Source organism: Biomphalaria glabrata, chromosome 10, assembly GCF_947242115.1.
Source record: "Biomphalaria glabrata chromosome 10, xgBioGlab47.1, whole genome shotgun sequence".
In the NCBI taxonomy this organism is placed as follows: domain Eukaryota; kingdom Metazoa; phylum Mollusca; class Gastropoda; family Planorbidae; genus Biomphalaria; species Biomphalaria glabrata.
Genome location: NC_074720.1, coordinates 19,605,403 through 19,628,402, shown reverse-complemented (window position 1 = coordinate 19,628,402; position 23,000 = coordinate 19,605,403). Strand labels below are relative to the sequence as shown.

At 34.6% G+C, this 23,000-nt stretch overlaps 1 protein-coding gene across 1 annotated transcript; it reads right to left on the bottom strand.

Annotated features, from left to right (window-relative positions):
* Positions 1-830: 830 nt before the first annotated feature.
* LOC106054364 (uncharacterized) lies at positions 831-16,060 on the bottom strand. Its single transcript, XM_013210193.2, has 5 exons — positions 15,672-16,060; positions 14,295-14,453; positions 10,895-11,043; positions 5,364-5,485; positions 831-4,447 (listed from the first exon to the last, which is right to left on the bottom strand). Exons 1-5 carry the CDS (start codon positions 15,675-15,677, stop codon positions 4,362-4,364), a joined length of 522 nt encoding a protein of 173 aa, XP_013065647.1. The 5' UTR covers positions 15,678-16,060; the 3' UTR covers positions 831-4,361.
* Positions 16,061-23,000: the final 6,940 nt, after the last annotated feature.

Here is a 23,000-nt window from a genome sequence, read left to right as displayed (position 1 = left end):
GGCCAACATACTAGAGGGGGGGCGAAATAATCTAAAAATAGTTTGAAATATAAATAATTTGTATATATTTTTAACATAAGTAATAAATTGGTATACAAATTGTGTGAATCCTATACTAAAGTTCGTCCGCCTCCCCCCGAGTGGGGGGGGGGGCGATCGCCCCTATTGCCCCCCCCCTGGATCCGCCAGTGTCCTCGATGCCTTAATCTTTGCATCCTGTGTTAGGTTTTGGTCTCAGAGATAATAATCTTCATTTCTAAAAAAAATGTCTGAAAAATTCAAGTCAAAGAATGGAGGGATTACCATTTCTTTTCAAAAACCTTTTTTTATAAACACCAAACAAAAAAAAAAAAAGCATTGGCGCTATGGGCGTTATGTGTTGTAAAATTATTAGCGATGGCAATCTAAAGTGATAGTGTTGTCCATAGGTTTAAATGAAAGCTATCATATTTAGCCTAATTGGCCTATTAGCTGAAAGTCTTTGTAATTATCCCTGTATTTGCAAATTTGATAATCTGCCCACTAAAAAACAAACAATTAATGGCTAAATGATCGCGTGGTATGCGCTCTGGACTGTCGTTCAGTGGGCACGATGGTCCTAGGTAGGTTTGAATCCTACCCGCTGCTATCCTCAGCCTTGCGGGTGGTTTGGGCTAGCATGTAATTATCTTCATATCTGAGGGAACATCAAAAAAATGTTAAACCAATATTAGTTTTATTTCATGCAGTCCTGTCATTTTATTTCCAAGTTCCATAATTGATAACAATTCTTTAATGTATTTTATTGAGCCTTTCTCAGCTTACTGGAATAGACAATAATCACAGTAGCGCGACAGATATCTCTTTTTATTTCAACTTAGCACGACACAAATGAATGCACACAACGAACTAATTTATATATACATGTACACTAAATACTTTCATGCTATTCAAATAATACTTGTGAGACAGATCGCTATTTGTACAATTATTTAAATCTATATCAATACAGAGGACTTGGCCGGTTACCGACCTTTTCATTGTGCCAAACAGGCCAATGACGCAATTAGATCTAGATTAGAATTTTATGACCTGATTTTATATGAGCGTAAATAAAACAAAACAAAATATTTGACTAGTATCAGATAGCAGGAAAAGAAGACAAATAAGTTTGCACTATAACAAGTCAACACTCTAGCTTGCAAAAAGGAAGAACACCTCAAAACTGTCAAAAGTCGAAAGCTGAGCTGGGTTTGTAATTTTTAAGACATGACTCCCTGTAAAGAGTCATCCTTCAAGGTATAGAGAAGGGAGCACAAAGATGGGATCGTCTATAAAAAAACAACTAGCTGGACGATATAAAAGAATGGATCGGCCTGGATCTAGATATCCTGCTAATTACAGTTGTTGATCCGGAAAAGTGGAAGAATTTGATTACGCGAACTGTGAAAGCACACCTATGTCTAGAGTCAAAGGACAGATAACGATGATCAATGTTTTATTCGATCAAAAGCTGGTCATTAAAAGACTTGAAAACACCTAGATTATTAACTTTGTCTATATTTATATACCTATAAAATAGATTTTATCATTGAGTAGGATTAGTGTAGAGTTATAGTTGTCAGCATGAATCTAAGGCTATATATATATATCGTACTTATTGAACTTGTTAACTGTGACTTTGTTGGAGATCCTTATGTGATTCACTGGATGCTGATTTCACAAAAACTAAATGAGTAGTGCAATGTCATTGCCTACAGGCATACAATGTTAATATGACTATAGAATCATTTAAAAAAAATAACTTTAAAACAAAACAAAAACTTATACATTTAAACAATGTAAAGGATCTATAATAAATTGCCCAAATAAGGCGAAAATATAAAAATTGCAGATCTATTCCGGTTGAATCGATTATTTCGGTAGCTACTGCAGTGAACAATACATTTTTCTCCTAGAGTCTGCTTATATCTATTAAGCTAAACGCTTTAGAAAATCGCATTGAAATATTGAGCGATAGTACAGAGAGCCGTATTACTGAAAAATAAAGGAATAAAATGTTTTTCTAATAAATACATTTTATTAACGTATGAGACTTATTATTTATTTCAAATCATTTTCCAATTCATTTCTCGTGATTTTCTGAAATAAAACTATAGTAACAAGAGCTAGTCGACTTACAAATCACAAATCAATCCCTGGTGATGATTCACGCAGACGTCTAGTGGAGATTTTCCACGATAAACCAAGCAATGTCAAGGACGCTAAACTTCACTCAATAATAATAAAAAAGAATTGTGCTAGGATTTCAATAATATCTCAATGCGTGTAAGATAATATTCGTATTAAACCTCCTTTATTACCGCTAGTTAGTTGCGCATGTGTCTTTAATAAGTTTGGTCATAGATGGAAGTCGAATGCTGCCTACGTGTGCTATAAACGGACGAGCTTGGACATTTGATTCTGCAGTGTTAAAATGTGCTTTAAAGTTATCCTATACCTTCACAGATAAAAAGCTTAGCTTATAAATACTTCCTTTATTATATAAACCGGATACGCAAAAAATAAAAAGCTAGCCTATTTATAATTTTTCAGCCATGTAGGTTTAACTGTAATAATAGAAGATATTTCACGTGAATAATAAAAACGTAACAGATCCTTGATATGAAAAGGGTAAAAAAATCCCCTTTCATAAACACAAAGTAAAGTGCATTATGTCACGTTAAAATAGAGCGTATAATAGTAATGATACAAATATAAATACATTAGTTTGGAATGTGAAAAGCATAACAAAATCATGCATTCAAAAATTAAAAATAATAAAGAAAGATTAATGACAAAGATTTCAAGTATTGGCTGATCAAGTTGAAACTAACTAAAAGATATAACCTACAGAGCCAATACTCGTAGTATTATGCACGTCTTATCGTTGTTGAATTTAAAAGTCGGCTAAACATCAGGGACGGAGCTAGGAATTTTCCATCGCTTGGAGGCCCGGGGGCTTGATCTCTTTGGGGGCCCCTGCATTTTTTCGTAATATTTAATTTTTAATGTAAAAAAACACTCATTTGAGGGCCCCCGTCAAGTGGGGGCCAGGGGGGGATTTTCAAATTCTCCCCCTCCTCCCCCCACCCTAGCTATGCCACTGCTAAACATTAATACTAAGTCAACACTGTCAACATTAAGTTAACAAAACATAAGTCTACGATGGTATCTCAAAATTAACAAAAACAACATAAGTCAATGAAAGGCTCTCTAAAGTAACAAGACTTACAATCAATGATGTTTATTCTAAAATAACAAATCGCAAGTGTATGATGGTATCTGAAAAGACTTAATCAAATGATTTATTTATGCTGTATGTCAAAAGTAACAAAACATTAAGTCAACTGTACCATCTCCAAAATGAACCTAAGAACTCTGTGGACTTAAAAGAAGAAACAACACTGTCCTACAACTAAGTGAACACTCGCATGCATTGAGTTGGTGTTAACAAAGTGTGACATTGAAGTAACACACGCTACAAGTGAGAACAAGATCGAGACTCAGACAGAGATGGACGAAATCATCTGCTAATAGTCATAGACTTTAGAGTTAAACGATTTTGAAAACAACAGGTTGGTAGAAAAGGTACAAGAACAAACCATAACACAGAAATTTATCTGAAAAGCTGCTAAAATAAGTATTAAAAATATTTTCATTTAAACCATTCGAATAGATCTAGTCTATGTGGCAATTTTAATCCAAAAATTAAAGTTACCACTTTCAGACCGTGGGATTTATTGGGCAGGTAATGTGACCATTTTAATTCAATTATTAAAGGTACCCCTTTCAGACCGTGGGATTTATTGGGCAGATAATTTTACCATTTTAATTCAATTCAATCAGATCATGTAAATCTCATCAGTCTAATATCTTACAAATCTTGCCGAGTTGGAATCAAAAGTTAAATTCACCAGACATAAGATGGAGCCCAATTATAGTAAATTAGGTTAGTGACTTTAATGAAAAAAAACAGTTGGTTGTATATATAAAAAAAAGCATTAAATTTTTTAATTCATTAAAACATACACATAATTAGAGCTATATGTAAATGAGTGACGACATATAATAAATATGATTATTGATGTTATGACTGAGCATTTATCACATAAAGTGACATTATGACTGAGTTATGATAGGTATTTGATGATAGGTAGGTCTACTTTTCATTCAATTACCTTAATCATGTTTTGACTAGTTGTTCTAATAATCCAATCATAAAAGACCACAAAATGATATTGACATTTGTCCCACTATCTACATAAATTAACAATAAATGCATTTACTATTGGTCAATCGTTTAGACAAACAGAAATGAAACATACACCTTTTTTTTTGTTTTAGTTGGATGAATCGAAGTTTGGTCTAATGAAACAAGAGCAGCCAACTTTAATTCTTTCTTTCTGTAGAGTGTATTGGTAGATATCTGGAATAAAAGAGAGAGAGAGAGAGAGAGAAAACTTCAGAAAATTATTAATACCTATTCACGTGTCAGTTATAAGATTGTTTGACATGACTGCTTAATTAACGATAAAGAATCAAACTCTGTCTATCTGTATTGAAGCCACAGAACATTCTACATACCGGTATCTAATATGTAATTAGCTTTGACCCATAGATCATGCACAGTATTTTCCACTTTAGCCACTAACTCTATGAGTACGGATATTAGAAGAAAAAAAGTTATAATAGCATTAAAATCACGATTCTAGTCTGCCTACCCCTCTCTACATTAGTCCCACAGTAAACCGGAACAAGACAGGATTGTGAGAATTCTACATAAAATTCAGCTACATCCGTGACTATCTGGTTACCGTAGCCCGAAGGACCAAGTTACCAACTGTCACGGTGTACGATCTTGCCAATGGTAAAGACAAGTGAGGAGGATTTTGTAACTAAACATCACTAGTTTAAAGTAACCGCTGTAGTGTCAAAGTAATACACATTTTAACGTTATTTATTTCTTGCTTGAATTTATTTCAGGTTTAAAACAACAACCTAGGAATGCTTTTAATGATAACTTGAGATTTGAAATTGAATACAATTCATAAAAAAACACTTAATAAAACTACTCCTTTTGTAAAGACGAATCCTATATGGAGTGAAATCGCATCAATTGTTTTGAATCAATCATATTATTTAATTTTTAATAGATCTAGAATCTAGACTCACAATAATTAATTTGTGTTATTGGAAATATTGTAATTGTTTTTGTTAAGCACAACTTTCATGATATTTCCAGATAGCATGTAACTAGAACTCGTTCGCATTTTCTAGACTACTATATTTAGATCTTTTGGGAATTCCCGTTTTCTACTCTGGTTAAAGCCTGTAACCCTTACTTTGGTGACAGTTGCCTCTTCTGTAGACAAACATCTCATGGTGCACATCTTTACATTCCGCGTGGTACGTTCTGTTGCTGTCTGGCTTGGCGGGAAACTTGTGTTGATTCATCTTGTCACACCTTGAACAAACAAAAGTTGTGCCAGTTCATTAATATGCTTATAATTAACATTGCATGATTAAGAAAATAGAGTCTATATTAAACTAGCATTGCAAAACCGGCTACGCCCATTGGAGTTGTTCTGTTAAGGCTTCCGCGCGGTGTTGATTCTTGGAAATATATCTAGTGTAGATCTACGTCTGACTGGAAGTAATGCGGAACTCGAACTACTCCAGTAACACCGGCGAAAGGCCGAAACAATCAAAATATGTAGTAGACGTTAATGTTGTTTTACAAATATTTAATAATCGAGAAGGGAATCGTCCGATGTCAGCTATGTCCGTAAATCCGTATCTATTCTACTGCTCTACAAGAAGCGTCTTCTTTTTAGCGTCACTTAGAGCGTTCTTGTTTTTTAACCAACTTTACGTCATCGTCGCTAAGTAAAACTTTACCCTATTCCCGAAACAAATAACTAATTCCTAATCATGTCATAACAGTTCCTAGACTTTATATTGTTTATTATGTCAGGAACATCCCACAAAATGAAACGGACCCCTTTCGTTCTCGTTCTCTTTCTCGATATATATATATATACATCTCTCTCTCTCTCTCTTTTCTCTCTCTGGAACCCCTTTTAACCTGTTTTCCCGATCCCGGCTCTACGTTATAGAAAAAAGTCATACGTACAATCCCTGACTTTTTTTTTAAGGCTTTCCAGCTCTTTATCGCCGGAGTCCTTTTTATTACTTCATCCTACGCATCCAACACTTACATAAGCCCCGTCCCATTTTAACGCTCCCCAAAAATATTTTTGGCCCATAGTTTATAGTAGCCTACGTTTCTTTGAATTATAACGGCCCGCTTATATCGACCTCCCACACCCCGGAAGCATACTTCTGGCCTAATAATTCTAGTATCACTTTACTTACTTCCTCCCGTCCCAACCTCTAGAACAACAATTTGACATTCAATCCCTGACTTTTCTTCGTAAGTAGTTCATAAGCTCTATGCAAGTTTCACGCCACGGAGAAATTTACGCACAAAAGAATTTAAATAGGGTTTTAAAACGGTAGAAGTTTAATCTTGTACTTTTTGCTATGTCTGCTTTAAAATAATATAATGGGTCGAAATTGCGAAAAAAAAAAGTCGTTCCTGGTAGATTTAACTACGTCAGTTTCTATTACGAAAATATCTTAGTTTTCCTAGATCCTAGGTAGGCTAAGTGATATCAGGATAGATTGTCATAGTATTTTTCGTCCATTGCAAGTGGTAGAATTAGTGATAAGTGAGTGAGGGCTTTTGCACTTCTAATACAGAGACCATACTCCGCTAATTTGGCCGCACTTTGTTTTGTTTCTTCTTGAATGCCCTTAAAATCGTTTGCGACTTACATTTGCGTACATTTAATTGATGTACCAAGTATCAAGGCCGATAACTTTAATGCGACGATGTATTTCTTTTTAACTTTTAATACGAAGTTGTCGATGTTAAAGCAAATCAGTTGAATAGTAATTGAAAAAGAAACAACACCATGTTTGCAACAAACTTTTACAAAATCTTCTCTAGAAAAGAATCTAAAATGACAATATATAGGTGCTTCAATGAGGCCAAACGTTGTCACATGGTATCTTCAGGTCTAGAGGAAGCGGACTCAACTAACGCCACTGCTCTTCTGTTACATTACTTCTAAGGCCAACAATATTGTCTGTCGCTTAAATCGTTGCGTTTTCCACGTCCTACTTTCCTTGTACATGTTGCCGATAATACGACACAGTAGGTATCCATTTTCCTTTTTGTCTTACATCAATGTCAAGGTCGTAATGGTCTTAAAAAAAGACAGCTCCTATAAGGTTTAAACCATAGCTCTATGCTTTTTGTATAATACATTGTCTCGGGGGGGGGGGGGGAATTAGCTTTACAGGACAATAAACGGGGGAAGGGAGAGAGAATGTGGGTGGTTGTTGTTGAAGCGGGACCAAATGAATATGAAAAGATTATTGTCTCTACGAATGCATTTAAATGACTTCCCTCGAAAGTGTTATTACACTTTGTCTGTCACACAATTGAAAGGGGGGGGAGTGGTGTAGCGTGGTAAGTACCGTTGGCGGAGGTGTAAGGAAGGGGGGATTGTCCTTCCCCCCTTTCACTAGCCAGTCGTTCAAGACAAGGCTTGCCCATGAAGTCATCAACTCAAGACAAGGCTTGCCCATGAAGTCATCAACTCAAGACAAGGCTTGCCCATGAAGTCATCAACTCAAGACAAGGCTTGCCTATGAAGTCATCAACTCAAGACAAGGCTTGCCCATAAAGTCATCAACTCAAGACAAGGCTTGCCTATGAAGTCATCAACTCAAGACAAGGCTTGCCTATGAAGTCATCAACTCAAGACAAGGCTTGCCTATGAAGTCATCTACTCAAGACAAGGCTTGCCCATGAAGTCATCAGCTCAGGACAAGGCTTGCCTATGAAGTCATCAACTAAAGACAAGGCTTGCCCATGAAGTCATCAACTCAAGACAAGGCTTGCCCATGAAGTCATCAACTCAAGACAAGGCTTGCCTATGAAGTCATCAACTCAAGACAAGGCTTGCCCATAAAGTCATCAACTCAAGACAAGGCTTGCCTATGAAGTCATCAACTCAAGACAAGGCTTGCCTATGAAGTCATCAACTCAAGACAAGGCTTGCCCATGAAGTCATCTACTCAAGACAAGGCTTGCCCATGAAGTCATCAGCTCAGGACAAGGCTTGCCTATGAAGTCATCAACTAAAGACAAGGCTTGCCCATGAAGTCATCAACTCAAGACAAGGCTTGCCCATGAAGTCATCAACTCAAGACAAGGCTTGCCTATGAAGTCATCAACTCAAGACAAGGCTTGCCCATAAAGTCATCAACTCAAGACAAGGCTTGCCTATGAAGTCATCAACTCAAGACAAGGCTTGCCTATGAAGTCATCAACTCAAGACAAGGCTTGCCTATGAAGTCATCTACTCAAGACAAGGCTTGCCCATGAAGTCATCAGCTCAGGACAAGGCTTGCCTATGAAGTCATCAACTAAAGACAAGGCTTGCCCATGAAGTCATCAACTAAAGACAAGGCTTGCCTATGAAGTCATCAACTAAAGACAAGGCTTGCCCATGAAGTCATCAACTAAAGACAAGGCTTGCCTATGAAGTCATCAACTAAAGACAAGGCTTGCCCATGAAGTCATCAACTCAAGACAAGGCTTGCCTATGAAGTCATCAACTCAAGACAAGGCTTGCTTATGAAGTCATCAACTAAAGACAAGGCTTGCCCATGAAGTCATCAACTCAAGACAAGACTTGCCTATGAAGTCATCAACTCAAGACAAGGCTTGCTTATGAAGTCATCAACTAAAGACAAGGCTTGCCCATGAAGTCATCAACTCAAGACAAGGCTTGCCTATGAAGTCATCAACTCAAGACAAGGCTTGCCCATGAAGTCATCAACTCAAGATAAGGCTTGCCTATGAAGTCATCAACTCAAGACAAGGCTTGCCTATGAAGTCATCAACTCAGATCTAGGTATGCTCATTATTTTGTTTTAAACATTGATGACCAATCCTTGTCCTGTTATAGAATTGAAAATGTTGCTATTTATCTATTCATCTCTCAGCTGTTCAGATGTAATGTTTTGTCCCTATCAGCATCTATAAGTTCAAATACAATTGTTAAATTCCACTTTCAGCTATTCATTTGAAGCGCATCTCTATATGAAAACATTAAATTAATGTATAAAAAAACTTTTCTTAGTTTATGTTCAAATTATATTTTAAACTAAAGTATATATTTTTTTTGTAAATGAATCGTAAATAAAAAAAATTATCCGTATGGGTATCGAACCCTCGGCATTGTGTTATTAGCACGACCATCTAACAACGAGCCATACTATATGTGCTAAATTTCAGCTCAAAATAGATGATTCAATTTTTTTTTTTACATAGCTTATAGCAACTCACTCAGTCTGGTACAATTTTTGAACACGTTATTTTTCCCACACCCATTCTCGGATAAAGTTGAAATTTTGCACAATTATTTCTTGTACCTGACAAAACAAGAATCCATAAAAAAAATTCAAACAAAATTAGTCAATTATTGCTAATTATTGTGTTTGACATCGAACAAGGAATAAATAATTACTTGACAGATGTGGCGGTATAAATTTGAATAGTTTATTTATAATTTGTGTAGAGAGTTAGGTTGTCGATTAAATGTTTAAAACTAACAATAGATAGCAATGAAACCTTCTATTTTCATAAGCACTTCGCTGGCACAGTGGTTAGTGCATTGACTCGAGGAGGCTTGAGCCCTCGAGTTCGAATTCAAGTCATAAGCCTACAACTTTTTTTTAGAAATAAAAGGCAATTTAAAAATTGACATGGTAAAATTTCTCCCCTCCCATCCCCCTTTCTTACTGGTCAAGATCATAGCGCATTGAGAGAGATAATAGCGTGACAATGCGCTAAACAAAAACTATTGGTAACAATAAAAAAAATCCTTTAAAAAAAAACAAAGATTATCTAAAGGGAAAGAACTTCGCCCTTAAAACTATATCTACTAAAAAGGTGCAAGTTAATTCCATTATATGACTTAAGCAAAATAATTAATTAACAATAATTAATGGACTAAGGAATATTATTGTTTATCGATTCATATTTTGTTAGGTACAATTAATAATTGTTTAAAGTATCAGCATGATCGGAGAATGCGTGAGGGTGAAAAAGCGTTAACAATTATTTAAGGGGACTAAACCCAACACATTTAGCCATATCTGTGAATATTGAACTATTAGTTCCCCTTCTTGCTATTAACAAAATAATTAATTACCAGTAATTAATTGTCTAATTGGTTACTTTTTTTATTGATTCATGTCAATGAATAATATATGCGAGGTTTCAACTTGATCCGAGATTTGGAGTGGGAGAAATAACGTGTACACACCTTTTACCAGACAGACAGACAGTTAGATGATATAAGCCTTGTAAAAAAACAATATTTCTAATCGCACAGATTTATTGTTATTAGTCTAGATCGATTACAAATTTAATTACACGATTGACCCAAACTAATTGATACAATTACACTTAATATAAACTTTTTAAAAAAGTTTTTATTATACTTGTTGACTTTTGGTTTTGAGTTTTGACTGGTGGTTTTGACTTTTTGACTTGTGGTTTTGAGTTTTTTTACTTGTGGTTTTGAGTTTTTTGACTTGTGGTTTTGAGTTTTTTGACTTGTGGTTTTGAGGTTTTGACTTATGGTTTTGAGTTTTTTGACTTATGGTTTTGAGTTTTTTGACTTGTGGTTTTGAGGTTTTGACTTGTGGTTTTGATGTTTTGACATGTGGTTATTGAGTATGACGAAAGTGTGAGCTAATCACAAAACACATGAGCGAATGTTGTACTCACGATGACTGAGGAATGGCTTTAGGAACTCTCAGGGGGTCAAAGTTGATTTCGTCTTTGGTGTTGCACTGACATAGTTCCATGTTCTGCTTGGAAGTGGCTTTCCCGTTAATGGGGATGATGTGCGTGGTGGTGCTCTTCTCTTGGAGTTTCTGGGGAAGGAGAGCAATGCATCATGGGAAGACAAGTTCAACTATCTCAATGCATCATGGGAAGACAAGTTCAACTATCTCAATGCATCATGGGAAGACAAGTTCAACTATCTCAATGCATCATGGGAAGACAAGTTCAACTATCTCAAGATTAAAGAGAAATCAGCTCAAAATTGTTGTGGAAAATAAACTCTTGAGAATACAAATCTTGTTTCAGCTAATGCCTTGACTTACTATAAATATTCATATACATATAAACTTAATAAATGTTGGTTGAAAATTGTTAACTATTCTAGCTTTGATCTAAAGTAAGGCAGGCGCCATACCACCAATCTATGATAAGGGCCTGCATTGCTGCTGACCATACTATAACTATCATATTTTGACAGAGGCATAGAAACAAGGACACGAACGAGCTAATGTCGCACTGACCCATGACCATTAGGGGTCCACAGAGACCTTTAAAAGAATACAATTGTTTTGTTTATAATACAAGCTAATAGGACTGGGTGAGACAGTAGCTAAGATGAAAAAAATAGAAATAAAAATGGCGCAATGTTTCTTAAAAGGCTGATAAATACGGATAAAAAGAAACAACATACAAAATATATTCAAATTATGTCATCAACTTTGGATTGGGCGAGAAATATCACTTCATTTAGTCAGCCCAGTCCTGTAAGTTATCAGTAGAATAGACTTTGTGTCTGTGTGTGTGTGTGTTGTATTAGAATGTGAATATTTAGCTTGATAATGGAACCCAAGGTCGTGAATGAATGGATCACACCAACTCCCTAATCAATACGCCACATATCTGACTGTTTGTTTTGTTCAGGCACTTTAATGGTCTGGGGACAAAACAGACTTCCATGTTGATCTCCGTTTAATGTGGTATACACTATGAACACATTCAAGAACGGTTCTCAAAGAGTAGGCCTAAGTTAACTTTCCAATGTTTTGTTGGAAGAATACAAAAGGAATCAGATGAAAATGAAGGGAACTGTTTTTCTAAGTTGAGAGTTTGATAATAACATAGGCCCTAATGTAAGAGTTTGATAATAACATAGGCCCTAATATAAGAGTTTGATAATAACATAGGCCCTAATATAAGAGTTTGATAATAACATAGGCCCTAATATAAGAGTTTGATAATAACATAGGCCCTAATATAAGAGTTTGATAATAACATAGCGCCCTAATATAAGAGTTTGATAATAACATAGCGCCCTAATATAAGAGTTTGATAATAACATAGCGCCCTAATATAAGAGTTTGATAATAACATAGGCCCTAATATAAGAGTTTGATAATAACATAGCGCCCTAATATAAGAGTTTGATAATAACATAGGCCCTAATATAAGAGTTTGACAATAACATAGGCCCTAATATAAGGCATTGACAATAACATAGGCCCTAATATAAGAGTTTGATAATAACATAGGCCCTAATATAAGAGTTTGATAATAACATAGGCCCTAATATAAGGCATTGACAATAACATAGGCCCTAATATAAGAGTTTGATAATAACATAGGCCCTAATATAAGAGTTTGATAATAACATAGGCCCTAATATAAGAGTTTGATAATAACATAGGCCCTAATATAAGGCATTGACAATAACATAGGTCCTAATATAAGAGTTTGATAATAACATAGGCCCTAATATAAGAGTTTGATAATAACATAGCGCCCTAATATAAGGCATTGGTAAACAGGATGGGAGACATTGGTGAAACATGTCAAGTTTATGCATTTAACTTAGAATTATTTATCAGTGATAGATTCAAATGGATTTTTAGCAGAATAAAACAATGGCAAAGATTATCTCAAACTGGGACGGGGTGGCTATTTGGGCAACCGGGGAAATGCCCAGTGGGTTGGTACTCAAATGATCCATAAGGTCGCCGAATGGGCCACTTTGGATGACTATAAATACTGTAAATATGATTGGCATTCTGTTACCTTCCATAAATGAGCTTTACAAACTTTACTGTGTAATACTAAACACTTACTCTCGTAATAATGGAATGACCTAGAATGACCTAGATCAATATCCATAATACCATGCGTTTGGTGATTTACAATCCACTATGTGTGCTAATCGATTTTTAACAAACAACATTAGGTTTATATTTTGTTTAGTCCTGTAGAAGTTAGTTTGAAATACGAGGGTGAATTTAAAACGGGACTTATAAATTAGTAAGGAATTTCCAGTTTTAATAGGGTAGTATTGGAGTAAGATATGGATCCACTACCATCAATATTGAACCAAAGAGAGCGAGTCCAGTCAAATGTAGGCTACATAATATTATTGGGTTGTTGAGTCGCAAGATTCCTGAATTTCTCCGCTCTAAAATCTGTAACGAATCACACCTTGATGCAGTTAGGGAAAGGTGTAGAGGAGGAGAAGTATTGAGAGATACAAATGACTCATTGCTGGAATCTTCTGCTAACGGATGCAGTAAAATGATTTCCTCGCCAGTTTGGTTCAACTAATTGAAGAACTTTGATGAATCTCGTAATGATAAGGTTCACTAAGGAACAGTCATAAGACCATTGACTCTGGAGATCAAGCCACGTTAGATGAATTTCCTAAGTCTTTTAACAAGTGATTCGAATTAACATTCAAAAACATTCAATCAAGAAACACTAGGGTCTTAAGGCAGTAAAAAAAATGACAATGACTAACTGAAGTCTGCATTAACAGGTTCTGTCATGAATTGGCTAGAGAGAAGACATTACAAATAGAAGTGTGGGAAACAAAGAATAAAAGGAGATGACTGTTTTGAAGGATGGAGGTGAGAGCAAGGAGAATTGCTTTGTAAGAACTTTCCGGTTGCTTCTTTTTCAAGTGGTATGCTTCATTCTTTGAGTTAGATCAAATCGTTTCAAAATCATTTTAGTATTCTATTCAAACTAATTAAGGGTGCAATGGTCCAATTGTTTGTAACAATTGAAATTTCCTAAAGCCTGTACGTCTAGTTAGGTGTAGAAGTAAAATATGTTCCATTAGACCAATCTGAAGTCACGGTTTTATTCTTGCCTTCAGTTTTTGATAGTTTAATCAAAACTCCCAGCGCAAAGAGGTCAGATAACAATAGATGTACATCATATGGTCATCAATTTGTGGGCCGGATGGTATGGTAATGCCAGGGCCGATTTTGACACTCAGTCCTCCCCTGATTTCAAAATAATAAAATTTTATCATAAAATATCCTAAAAAAAATAAAACTGATGGTCGTAGCATTACCTGAGTGACAGCAGAAGAATCGAACCTCCCTTCTCTCAATGTCTTGTAAAGTGCTAGCAACTCCACATCCGATGGCTCCATGCAATGATGAGCAGGCGTTGACATGCAGTAGTTAGTGAGCAGTAGAACTGTCACACAGAGGACATTGAAGAGCTCTTTCTGAGTAGTAACACAAACACACATAGTTCTGCTTAAAGTGAAAGATTGGTCTGTCAAGGGTATGTCATGCTTGGAGCGCTTTCTGTCTAGACTCGAGTTCAAATAGGAGAATTCAATATGTATGTCAATGTCTCATATCTTGAATGTCAATGTCTCATATCTTGTATGTCAATGTCTCATCTTGGATGTCAATGTCTCATATCTTGTATGTCAATGTCTCATATCTTGTATGTCAATGTCTCATATCTTGTATGTCAATGTCTCATCTTGGATGTCAATGTCTCATATCTAGGATGTCAATATCTCATACTTTTGATGTCAATGTCTCATATCTTGGGTGTCAATGTCTCATACTTTTGATGTCAATACTTTTGATGTCAATACTTTTGATGTCAATACTTTTGATATCAATGTCTCATACTTTTGATGTCAATACTTTTGATGTCAATATCTCATACTTTTGATGTCAATGTCCCATATCTTGGGTGTCAATGTCTCATACTTTTGATGTCAATACTTTTGATGTCAATACTTTTGATGTCAATACTTTTGATATCAATGTCTCATACTTTTGATGTCAATACTTTTGATGTCAATACTTTTGATGTCAATACTTTTGATGTCAATATCTCATACTTTTGATGTCAATGTCCCATATCTTGGGTGTCAATGTCTCATACTTTTGATGTCAATACTTTTGATGTCAATACTTTTGATGTCAATACTTTTGATATCAATGTCTCATACTTTTGATGTCAATACTTTTGATGTCAATACTTTTGATGTCAATGTCTCATACTTTTGATGTCAATGTCTCATATCTTGGATGTCAATGTCTCATATCTTGGATATCAATGTCTCATATCTTGGATGACATATCTCATCTGGATGTCAATGATAGTACCAGTTTAAAAAATCCACTGTCATGATAGCGAATAAAGACATGTTTAAAAAATCATTTTACAAAATAAAACCACATAACCAATCCATTAGCACCATCTAAAGTCACAAGTCAACAGACGTATCAATCATAAAGATTGCAATGATCTATGAGTATTGAAAACATTACTACCACTTCAGAGCTATGAGAAATGTATTCACTAATTGAACAAAAGAATTGTTTGTTTTAGTATTTCTTTTGCCATAGCAAAAAACTTCAAACTATTATTAAAAAAAAATATTGCCAACAATTTCTCATGAATTACTTTAAAGACATACCTCCATTTATTGCGATGTCTTCAACGAGTGAACTCAACTTGATTGGTATATTTATTCTTTATCTTATTTCTGCAGATTTCTCTTTTGAAGCAATTTTTATTTGTACAGAAAATCCGTCACTTCAACATTAAAACTATTTAAACCGTACGAACTATTGTATTACAGTTGTGAGTTATAATGTTTAGTTTTCAGTTTTTCTTGAGATTTTAAAAAACTTTTTTTTAAAGTAATTATTATAAATTTGTTTCACAATTGGAAATGTGAAAGTCCAAATTAAGCCAAATAAGAGAGTTAATTTAGTTTTTAACATACGAGCTTAAATAATGGAATAATACTAAAGCGCCTGACAGCATTGCCTTTTATAAGCCTCAAGATTTCTACAGACCAATATATTTGCAGCCTTAGGGAAATTATATGCCTATATCATGTTTATTCCTGGACACGCTCAGGCCCTACCCACATTAGGGGTTGGTATTCCGTGCCCCAAAACGAGCTTTTATGATGATTTTCAACTAAAACGACCATTGGTTCAGTCTGTGGGCTAAAAGATTTAAAAATAAGCGTGGTACCGTTAACAATGCCACCACAATGCAATGTATTAAAATGTCGAAAGAGCTTCCGTGTTCTGTCATAAGGTACTAGATCTAGTTCCAGAATGACTCAAACCTTGAGAGGGCTTTTCTGTATTTATAAATAGACGTGGAAAAAGGTGCGGGGGAAAAATTTGGGTAGAGTCTTGTTTGGTTCCAGGAACTGAAAGATTTGCAGACGTAACCAATCCTAGCTGAAATCATTAACATTTTCCTAATAATGTTTTTGAATTTTCTGTAATTAGGCTATAGCATATCCCCCCCCCCCCCAATCTAAATTTTGAACTTTATTAACATGTTTAATGAATATTTATTGAATATTTCTGAACAAGACATGGAATAATAATATGAACTTTGACACAAAAAGGTGCAGACAAAAAATGTATAAATGCAGTGTTCTACTTTTGAACTATTTTGTTGGTACTTGGGATGACAGTTAATTACATAGAAAAGTTCCTAAAAAATTTAACTATACAAGATGTACCTTTTTTTTTTAAACAATGTTTCTATCAACTCACTGTCTGTCTGATACAAAGTTTGTACACGCTATTTCTTCCACACCCAATCTCGTATGAAGCTGAAATTTCGCACAATTATTTCTTTTGCCTGACAACACAAGAATAAATAAAAAAAATAACTATTGGTAATTAATTGATTTTGTTTGGTATTTTGAACAAGGGAAAGAAAATTTACTTGGTAGAAGTTGAATTAGTCCCCTTGACGAACCCTTTAATGCATTTAAAAATAAAACGATCGTGTAAGCATTAACAAAACACCCCTTCTTCCCTCCCCCTTTCACAACTGGTCCAGACAGGTGATAGGATCATAGCGCATTGAAAAAGTTAAAACCATAAAAAAAAATTGTAAAAATTTTTCTAATCACACAGATTTATTATGTCTAGGTCCGTTGTACATATAATTACTTAGCTGATCCAATATTATAATTAGCTTTGTTTTTTTTAAAGTATTTTTAAAACTGTTTTTCTTGTTTCGATTTTAAAATCTATTTATATGGATTTTTAAAATTACAACAAATACCAGTATTTAGACTTATTAAGACTTAATACAAAAAAAAAAAAAAAGACACAGAAGACAAGTTCTGGTTCAGTGCATTGCTTCTCTTCTGCTGACTCCAGGTCCTGGAAGGCTTGCACTGTTTTAAACATCACTTTCTTTTGTCAACATTTTACATTTTTAGGGTGTGCGCGCGTGTGTGTGTGTAATGTTTTCTTTTTTTTTTTATATTGCACTCTTTTTTTTACTTAAAAAAAACATTAACATTTTGTCTCTGCGTATATTTAACAGGGAAAAAAGTACACGCCTATCAGCAGTAATTTGGCATTGAAAGTAGTCCAGTTAAAGAAAAAAGTACACGCCTATCAGCAGTAATTTGGCATTGAAAGTAGTCCAGTTAAAGAAAAAAGTACACGCCTATCAGCAGTAATTTGGCATTGAAAGTAGTCCAGTTAGAAATCCTTCACATTCAACTACAAAACTTTCATAACTTTGCCTTACAATTGTACGACGTCATCGGTTGATCGTAATCATTGATTATAAGCTTGTTTGAATGAGAGCTTTATTCATATTTTATTGCTATAAATAATTAAATGTTTACCAAATGTGTATAAAATTCAATAATGCTTGAGTTACAGACTTTACTTCCAATTTTAATTTCCCTGTAATGACGGACAATATGCTAGTATTTTCAAGTGTTTATTGCAAAGTTTTTGCAAAAAGTGTTACTTTTTTTCCAAATTTTTCTGGTGTTATTTGCAAAACAAAAAAAAAATCGTTTGTTTGTGTCTCCCATTAAAGACAATTTCAAGCAGATTTTTATTTTAAAAATCCAAAACTTTTCAAAAGAAATATTCCACAAAGTATCACTTCGGAATTTCCTTCCACAACTGGTTCCACAACTGGTTCCATTCAAGTGTCTGGTCTGAACAAATCAAATAAGCTTTGACAAACAGAACCACATCTAAATTAGTAAGTAAATATATTTTTATTATATATATGTATATAACAACAAAAAACTTAAACGAGGCAAGTGATAATACAGTTGTATTACTTAGAATCATAGATGTCAGAATTATATGCCTTATTGTTAATGTTATACACATGCTTATGACTAAGATTATTCATGAGCATTTATTTAACAAAATCATTTCTAAAATTATTGTAATATAATATAAAATATCCAAACTTTTGCTAATAAAGTATCCAATTAAAGCCAGACTAAATAGTTGATAAAAAGTTGTCTAACATAAGCTCGCCTAGATCTATAATAATATAATAAGGCTTGTCTTCGAGTCCGAAGATTATTGAAGTAAAGTACACATTAAAACATTGCCTAACTGGTGCTAATGAAGTAAAGTACACATTAAAACATTGCCTAACTGGTGCTAATGAAGTAAAGTACACATTAAAACATTGCCTAACTGGTGCTAATGAAGTAAAGTACACATTAAAACATTGCCTAACTGGTGCTAATGAAGTAAAGTACACATTAAAACATTGCCTAACTGGTGCTAATGAAGTAAAGTACACATTAAAACATTGCCTAACTGGTGCTAATGAAGTAAAGTACACATTAAAACATTGCCTAACTGGTGCTAATGAAGTAAAGTACACATTAAAACATTGCCTAACTGGTGCTAATGAAGTAAAGTACACATTAAAACATTGCCCTAACTGGTGCTAATGAAGTAAAGTACACATTAAAACATTGCCTAACTGGTGCTAATGAAGTAAAGTACACATTAAAACATTGCCTAACTGGTGCTAATGAAGTAAAGTACACATTAAAACATTGCCCTAACTGGTGCTAATGAAGTAAAGTACACATTAAAACATTGCCTAACTGGTGCTAATGAAGTAAAGTACACATTAAAACATTGCCTAACTGGTGCTAATGAAGTATAGTTAAGAATAAAACCTTCCTTAACTAGTGCTAATGAAGTATGGTGTACAATAAAACTTTGCCTCAGTAGTGCTAATGAAGTCCCTTCATTATTTGTTCCGCCGAAGAGGATCTTTTGGAGCTAAAGGGACGACATTGCACAGCCCTGACTGAGCAGCTATGGGGTTTGAGGGTGCACTGTTAGTTCCCTCAGCTGGCTGCGGGGCCAAGCATTATTTCCTGTATTTGAGACTTTACAAAATGCCTATTCGGAGTTGTCTATAAATGCAATATCCTGCTACTCTTCTATTAAGAAATTGCAGGTCAGATATCAAATCTGCTGTTGGAGAACAGTGACTGGTAGAACAACAAATCAATGTGTGAAATGTTTTATTTGGGGTAGCGTTGAAATTCACATGACTGTAGTTTGCTTTACTTTTCTTTTTAAGTCGATGGGTTGAATCCTCGTAGATTTGCATTATTAATGGTTTCCAAAAACTGTCAGAATAAAAAAAATCATTGCTAGACTCAAATGGTCACTATAGTTTAGCTTTTATTTTTTTAAATAGGAGGTGGGTTAACCACAAAACCCTTTCGCTAGGCTCATGAAATTTAGGGATTATAGCTTTGTTTTTCGTTTTATTGACAAAAAGGGAAAAGGGGGGGGGGGGCTTGAACTCAAAACTTTCTGGAGCGCGGTTTTAACCTTAAAACTCAAATCCCTCTGGAGTTTGTTTTGTTTTTTTACTCAAAACCCCTTGGCTACGCTCATGAATTTGGTGACTAGTTTCCTTTAGAATATTTTATTGAAGAGGAAGGGTTTAACCTCAACCCCCCCCCCCTCTAGGCAATGATAGGGAAAGTGGTGGTTGAAGTTAAAATTTCCCATGCAATAGACAAAAAATTAAACACAAACAACTGTCACAAAATCGCGCGGGGTGGGACACCTTTCCGAAAGGGGGGTGAACACCAAGCACCCCTGGCTACCCCCATGTAATGAAGTATAGTAGGCCTATACAATAAACTCTTGCCTATCTAGCGCTAAGACGAAGAATTATGTAATAAAACTACACTTAACTAAGTCTAAGAAAGTTTTAATCTATTAAAAGCCTGCTTCATTTGGTGCAAGTAGGCCTAAAACTGTAATCTGCATTCCAAATAGCAAGTCTCCAATCATATCTAGACAGAATCACTTTCTCATGAGAACAAGGGATTATACACATTATATTGAAAAACACACTACCGTCAGGGGTTGTATACATTACAATGATTAAAAAGGGTTTAAAGAAGATTTTTTTAACAAGCTTGATATATCTCCTCTGTTGATACTTTCTATCAAAGTATTAAACTTGTAAACATCTAGACTTATCTAGACTCTTTGATTCGTTTAAATAATTTCAAATATCTCTTCCAATACAGTTTTGTTCTCACTAGTTACAGTTTTCACCTAATTTTAACATCGACACCAATGTTTTGTTTTTAGATTATCTATCAGCAAACCTTCATTTCAGCCAATTACCGCAGAAGTGAAAGTCGATTCCACTGTGATTCCTGACGTCTAGCTCAGCTATCCACAAAGTCATGCTTAACAGCAAGGATCTCAGGTCTCCCATTTCGTGTCTACCAATAATTGATACGTGTTCCGTGACTGTTATCTCATTTTCTATATGTCTTTATTTTAAATGATACTTCATTGTGGACAGTAATGTACATTTATTGTATATACTTTTATTATAATTATGAGTCAAGACAATACAGGATTTTAATTATGTTGTAGTCTTACTAATAGCTTGCATTTACATTTAGATACATTTTGAAACGTGGCCATTATTAAAATGTATGACATAGGTGATTGGTGTATTCTCACTAATTGTCTCATGTGTACTCTCTTCACGACAATGTGTAGACCCTAATACGTGAAAAAACAAACAACTGACATCAATCGATTGGCTATATATCAAGGAGGATCAAGTTGGAAACTCCGAGTAAAGTTGTGTGGGGTGTGTAGCTGAGAGGATAAAACCGATTGGTTACGGCTTGAGTTCCAATTGGAAGGGCCCCTAAAGGCTGCACTGAAACCTTCTCTAAGATACCCCTTCCCCCACTGGTCCACAAATGAGATTGGAGCCTAGAGCGCTGAGCAACCATCTTAGACGTCACTATCTTCTTTTTGAAGTAACGTCTGTATTTCATAAGCTAAGATAAGCATGAAAGATGCGCTATAAAAAAAAAACAAAACAAGGTTACCAAGACAGTTTGTATGGAAACACAAACTCAAAATCGGCCCCCGAAGTGGTCCACCCTGGCAGGTAAAAGGAAGGTTTCAATATTTTCAGAAAGAACATCAGAATGAAATTCTATCAAATGCATACGACAGAGAAGAATGGAGAAAGAAGGTTGACAGATCTTGTGTGGAGCCCCAGCGGTCCACCAGACCAACGGATAGGTGAAAGTAAATGTGAAATTAAATGTGAACCTGGCCTAACTGATGTCTTATAATGAGAATCTAATTGATCTAATTGTTTTGTAAAGGGTCGATCTCTTATTCAAAGCCCCAAAGAAAAAAAATGTCCTTAAAAAATCCTTTAGTTTAGTGTTCCGTGGTTACCGTGTATCTCTGCAGTTTATAAGATAATATGAAAAAAACAACAACTTTCTTATTAATTGTTGTTTTAAATTATGTTACACTTATACGCATACTAAATAGATTTTTTTTTCTCTTTAAAAAACAAAGTAAACATTTTTTTAAAAATTACTTAGTATGACAAAAGTTACTTAACTTAGCAATACAATTGTAGAACAAAGTAATTTTTAACAAAATATCTAAAACCGTTTGCACTAATGTGTTGATAAAACGGTAAAAGATTCCCTCTCTTATTAAAAAAGCCTCCCGTATCTGTTACTATTAATAGTCAATAGTTATAAAAATGGTGTATTTTTATGAAAAACTGCTTGCATAATTGATTTTAAAAATTAGATTTTTCTCTTTCAGAGTAGAAAAACGTAGCCGTTGCATCAGAACTTTGAATGGTCTAAAATATTATGATGTCGGATTTTCACAATCTTTTCTAGTTTACGAGATCTAAACAGGACGGACGGACGGATAGACAGACCACACAAAACTAATAGCGTATTTTCCCCTTTCGGGGACCGCTAAAAATGTGCATGCCAATTGTAAAGAGCTGCCTTGAGCATATTTCTTGCTGGAAGAAGGATAAAATGAATTTTTTTTTGGAAAAATATAGAGAGAACAAAAATCAATTAACAAAATATTTACCTATATGATACAAAAAAACGTCTGTACTCAAGATTTTTAATGGGGCTATAGGAGATATTTGATAGACAATATGAAGCTGTCGAACAAGTGTTCTATAGAGATATTACTGTTCCTGATCACTATAATACAGCAAATGTTTGTATGGAACTGACTTTCAAATTGTAAAAGTAAGATTCATCACATAAGTTAACAAAAGATTAGTAATAGACATATTTTCAACTTAACAAACCTACCCATGCCACGTATGCGGCCGGCTTTTTAAAACGAGGATTGGACTTTACAGTCATCTTCGAGTCCAAAGGAAATGAGAAATGTGCTCATCTTTGATCACGAAGGAGGAGCTCTATATATCTATATATAACAGGGTGTCCCAAGAAGATCTAAATACACTTTCTTTAAATAATTGATAATTGAAAACCGGGTGTTTATTAAAGAATTTTTATTGTTTGACATGTAAAATAATTTACAGACATAAGTCTATTGTTGTGTCATTGTCTGTTCTCAAACTGAAGTCCGTTTTTGTCTAAACACCGCTAGTAACGAGAAGCGATAGAATCGCACAC

Excerpts from the sequence above, each read along its gene's own strand:
- LOC106054364 (XM_013210193.2), bottom strand. Across the intron at positions 11,044-14,294 it reads ATTCTTCTGCTGTCACTCAG|AAACTCCAAGAGAAGAGCAC; the intron begins GTAATGCTACGA and ends CTCCTTCCCCAG. Across the intron at positions 5,486-10,894 it reads AAAGCCATTCCTCAGTCATC|GTGTGACAAGATGAATCAAC; the intron begins GTGAGTACAACA and ends TGTTTGTTCAAG.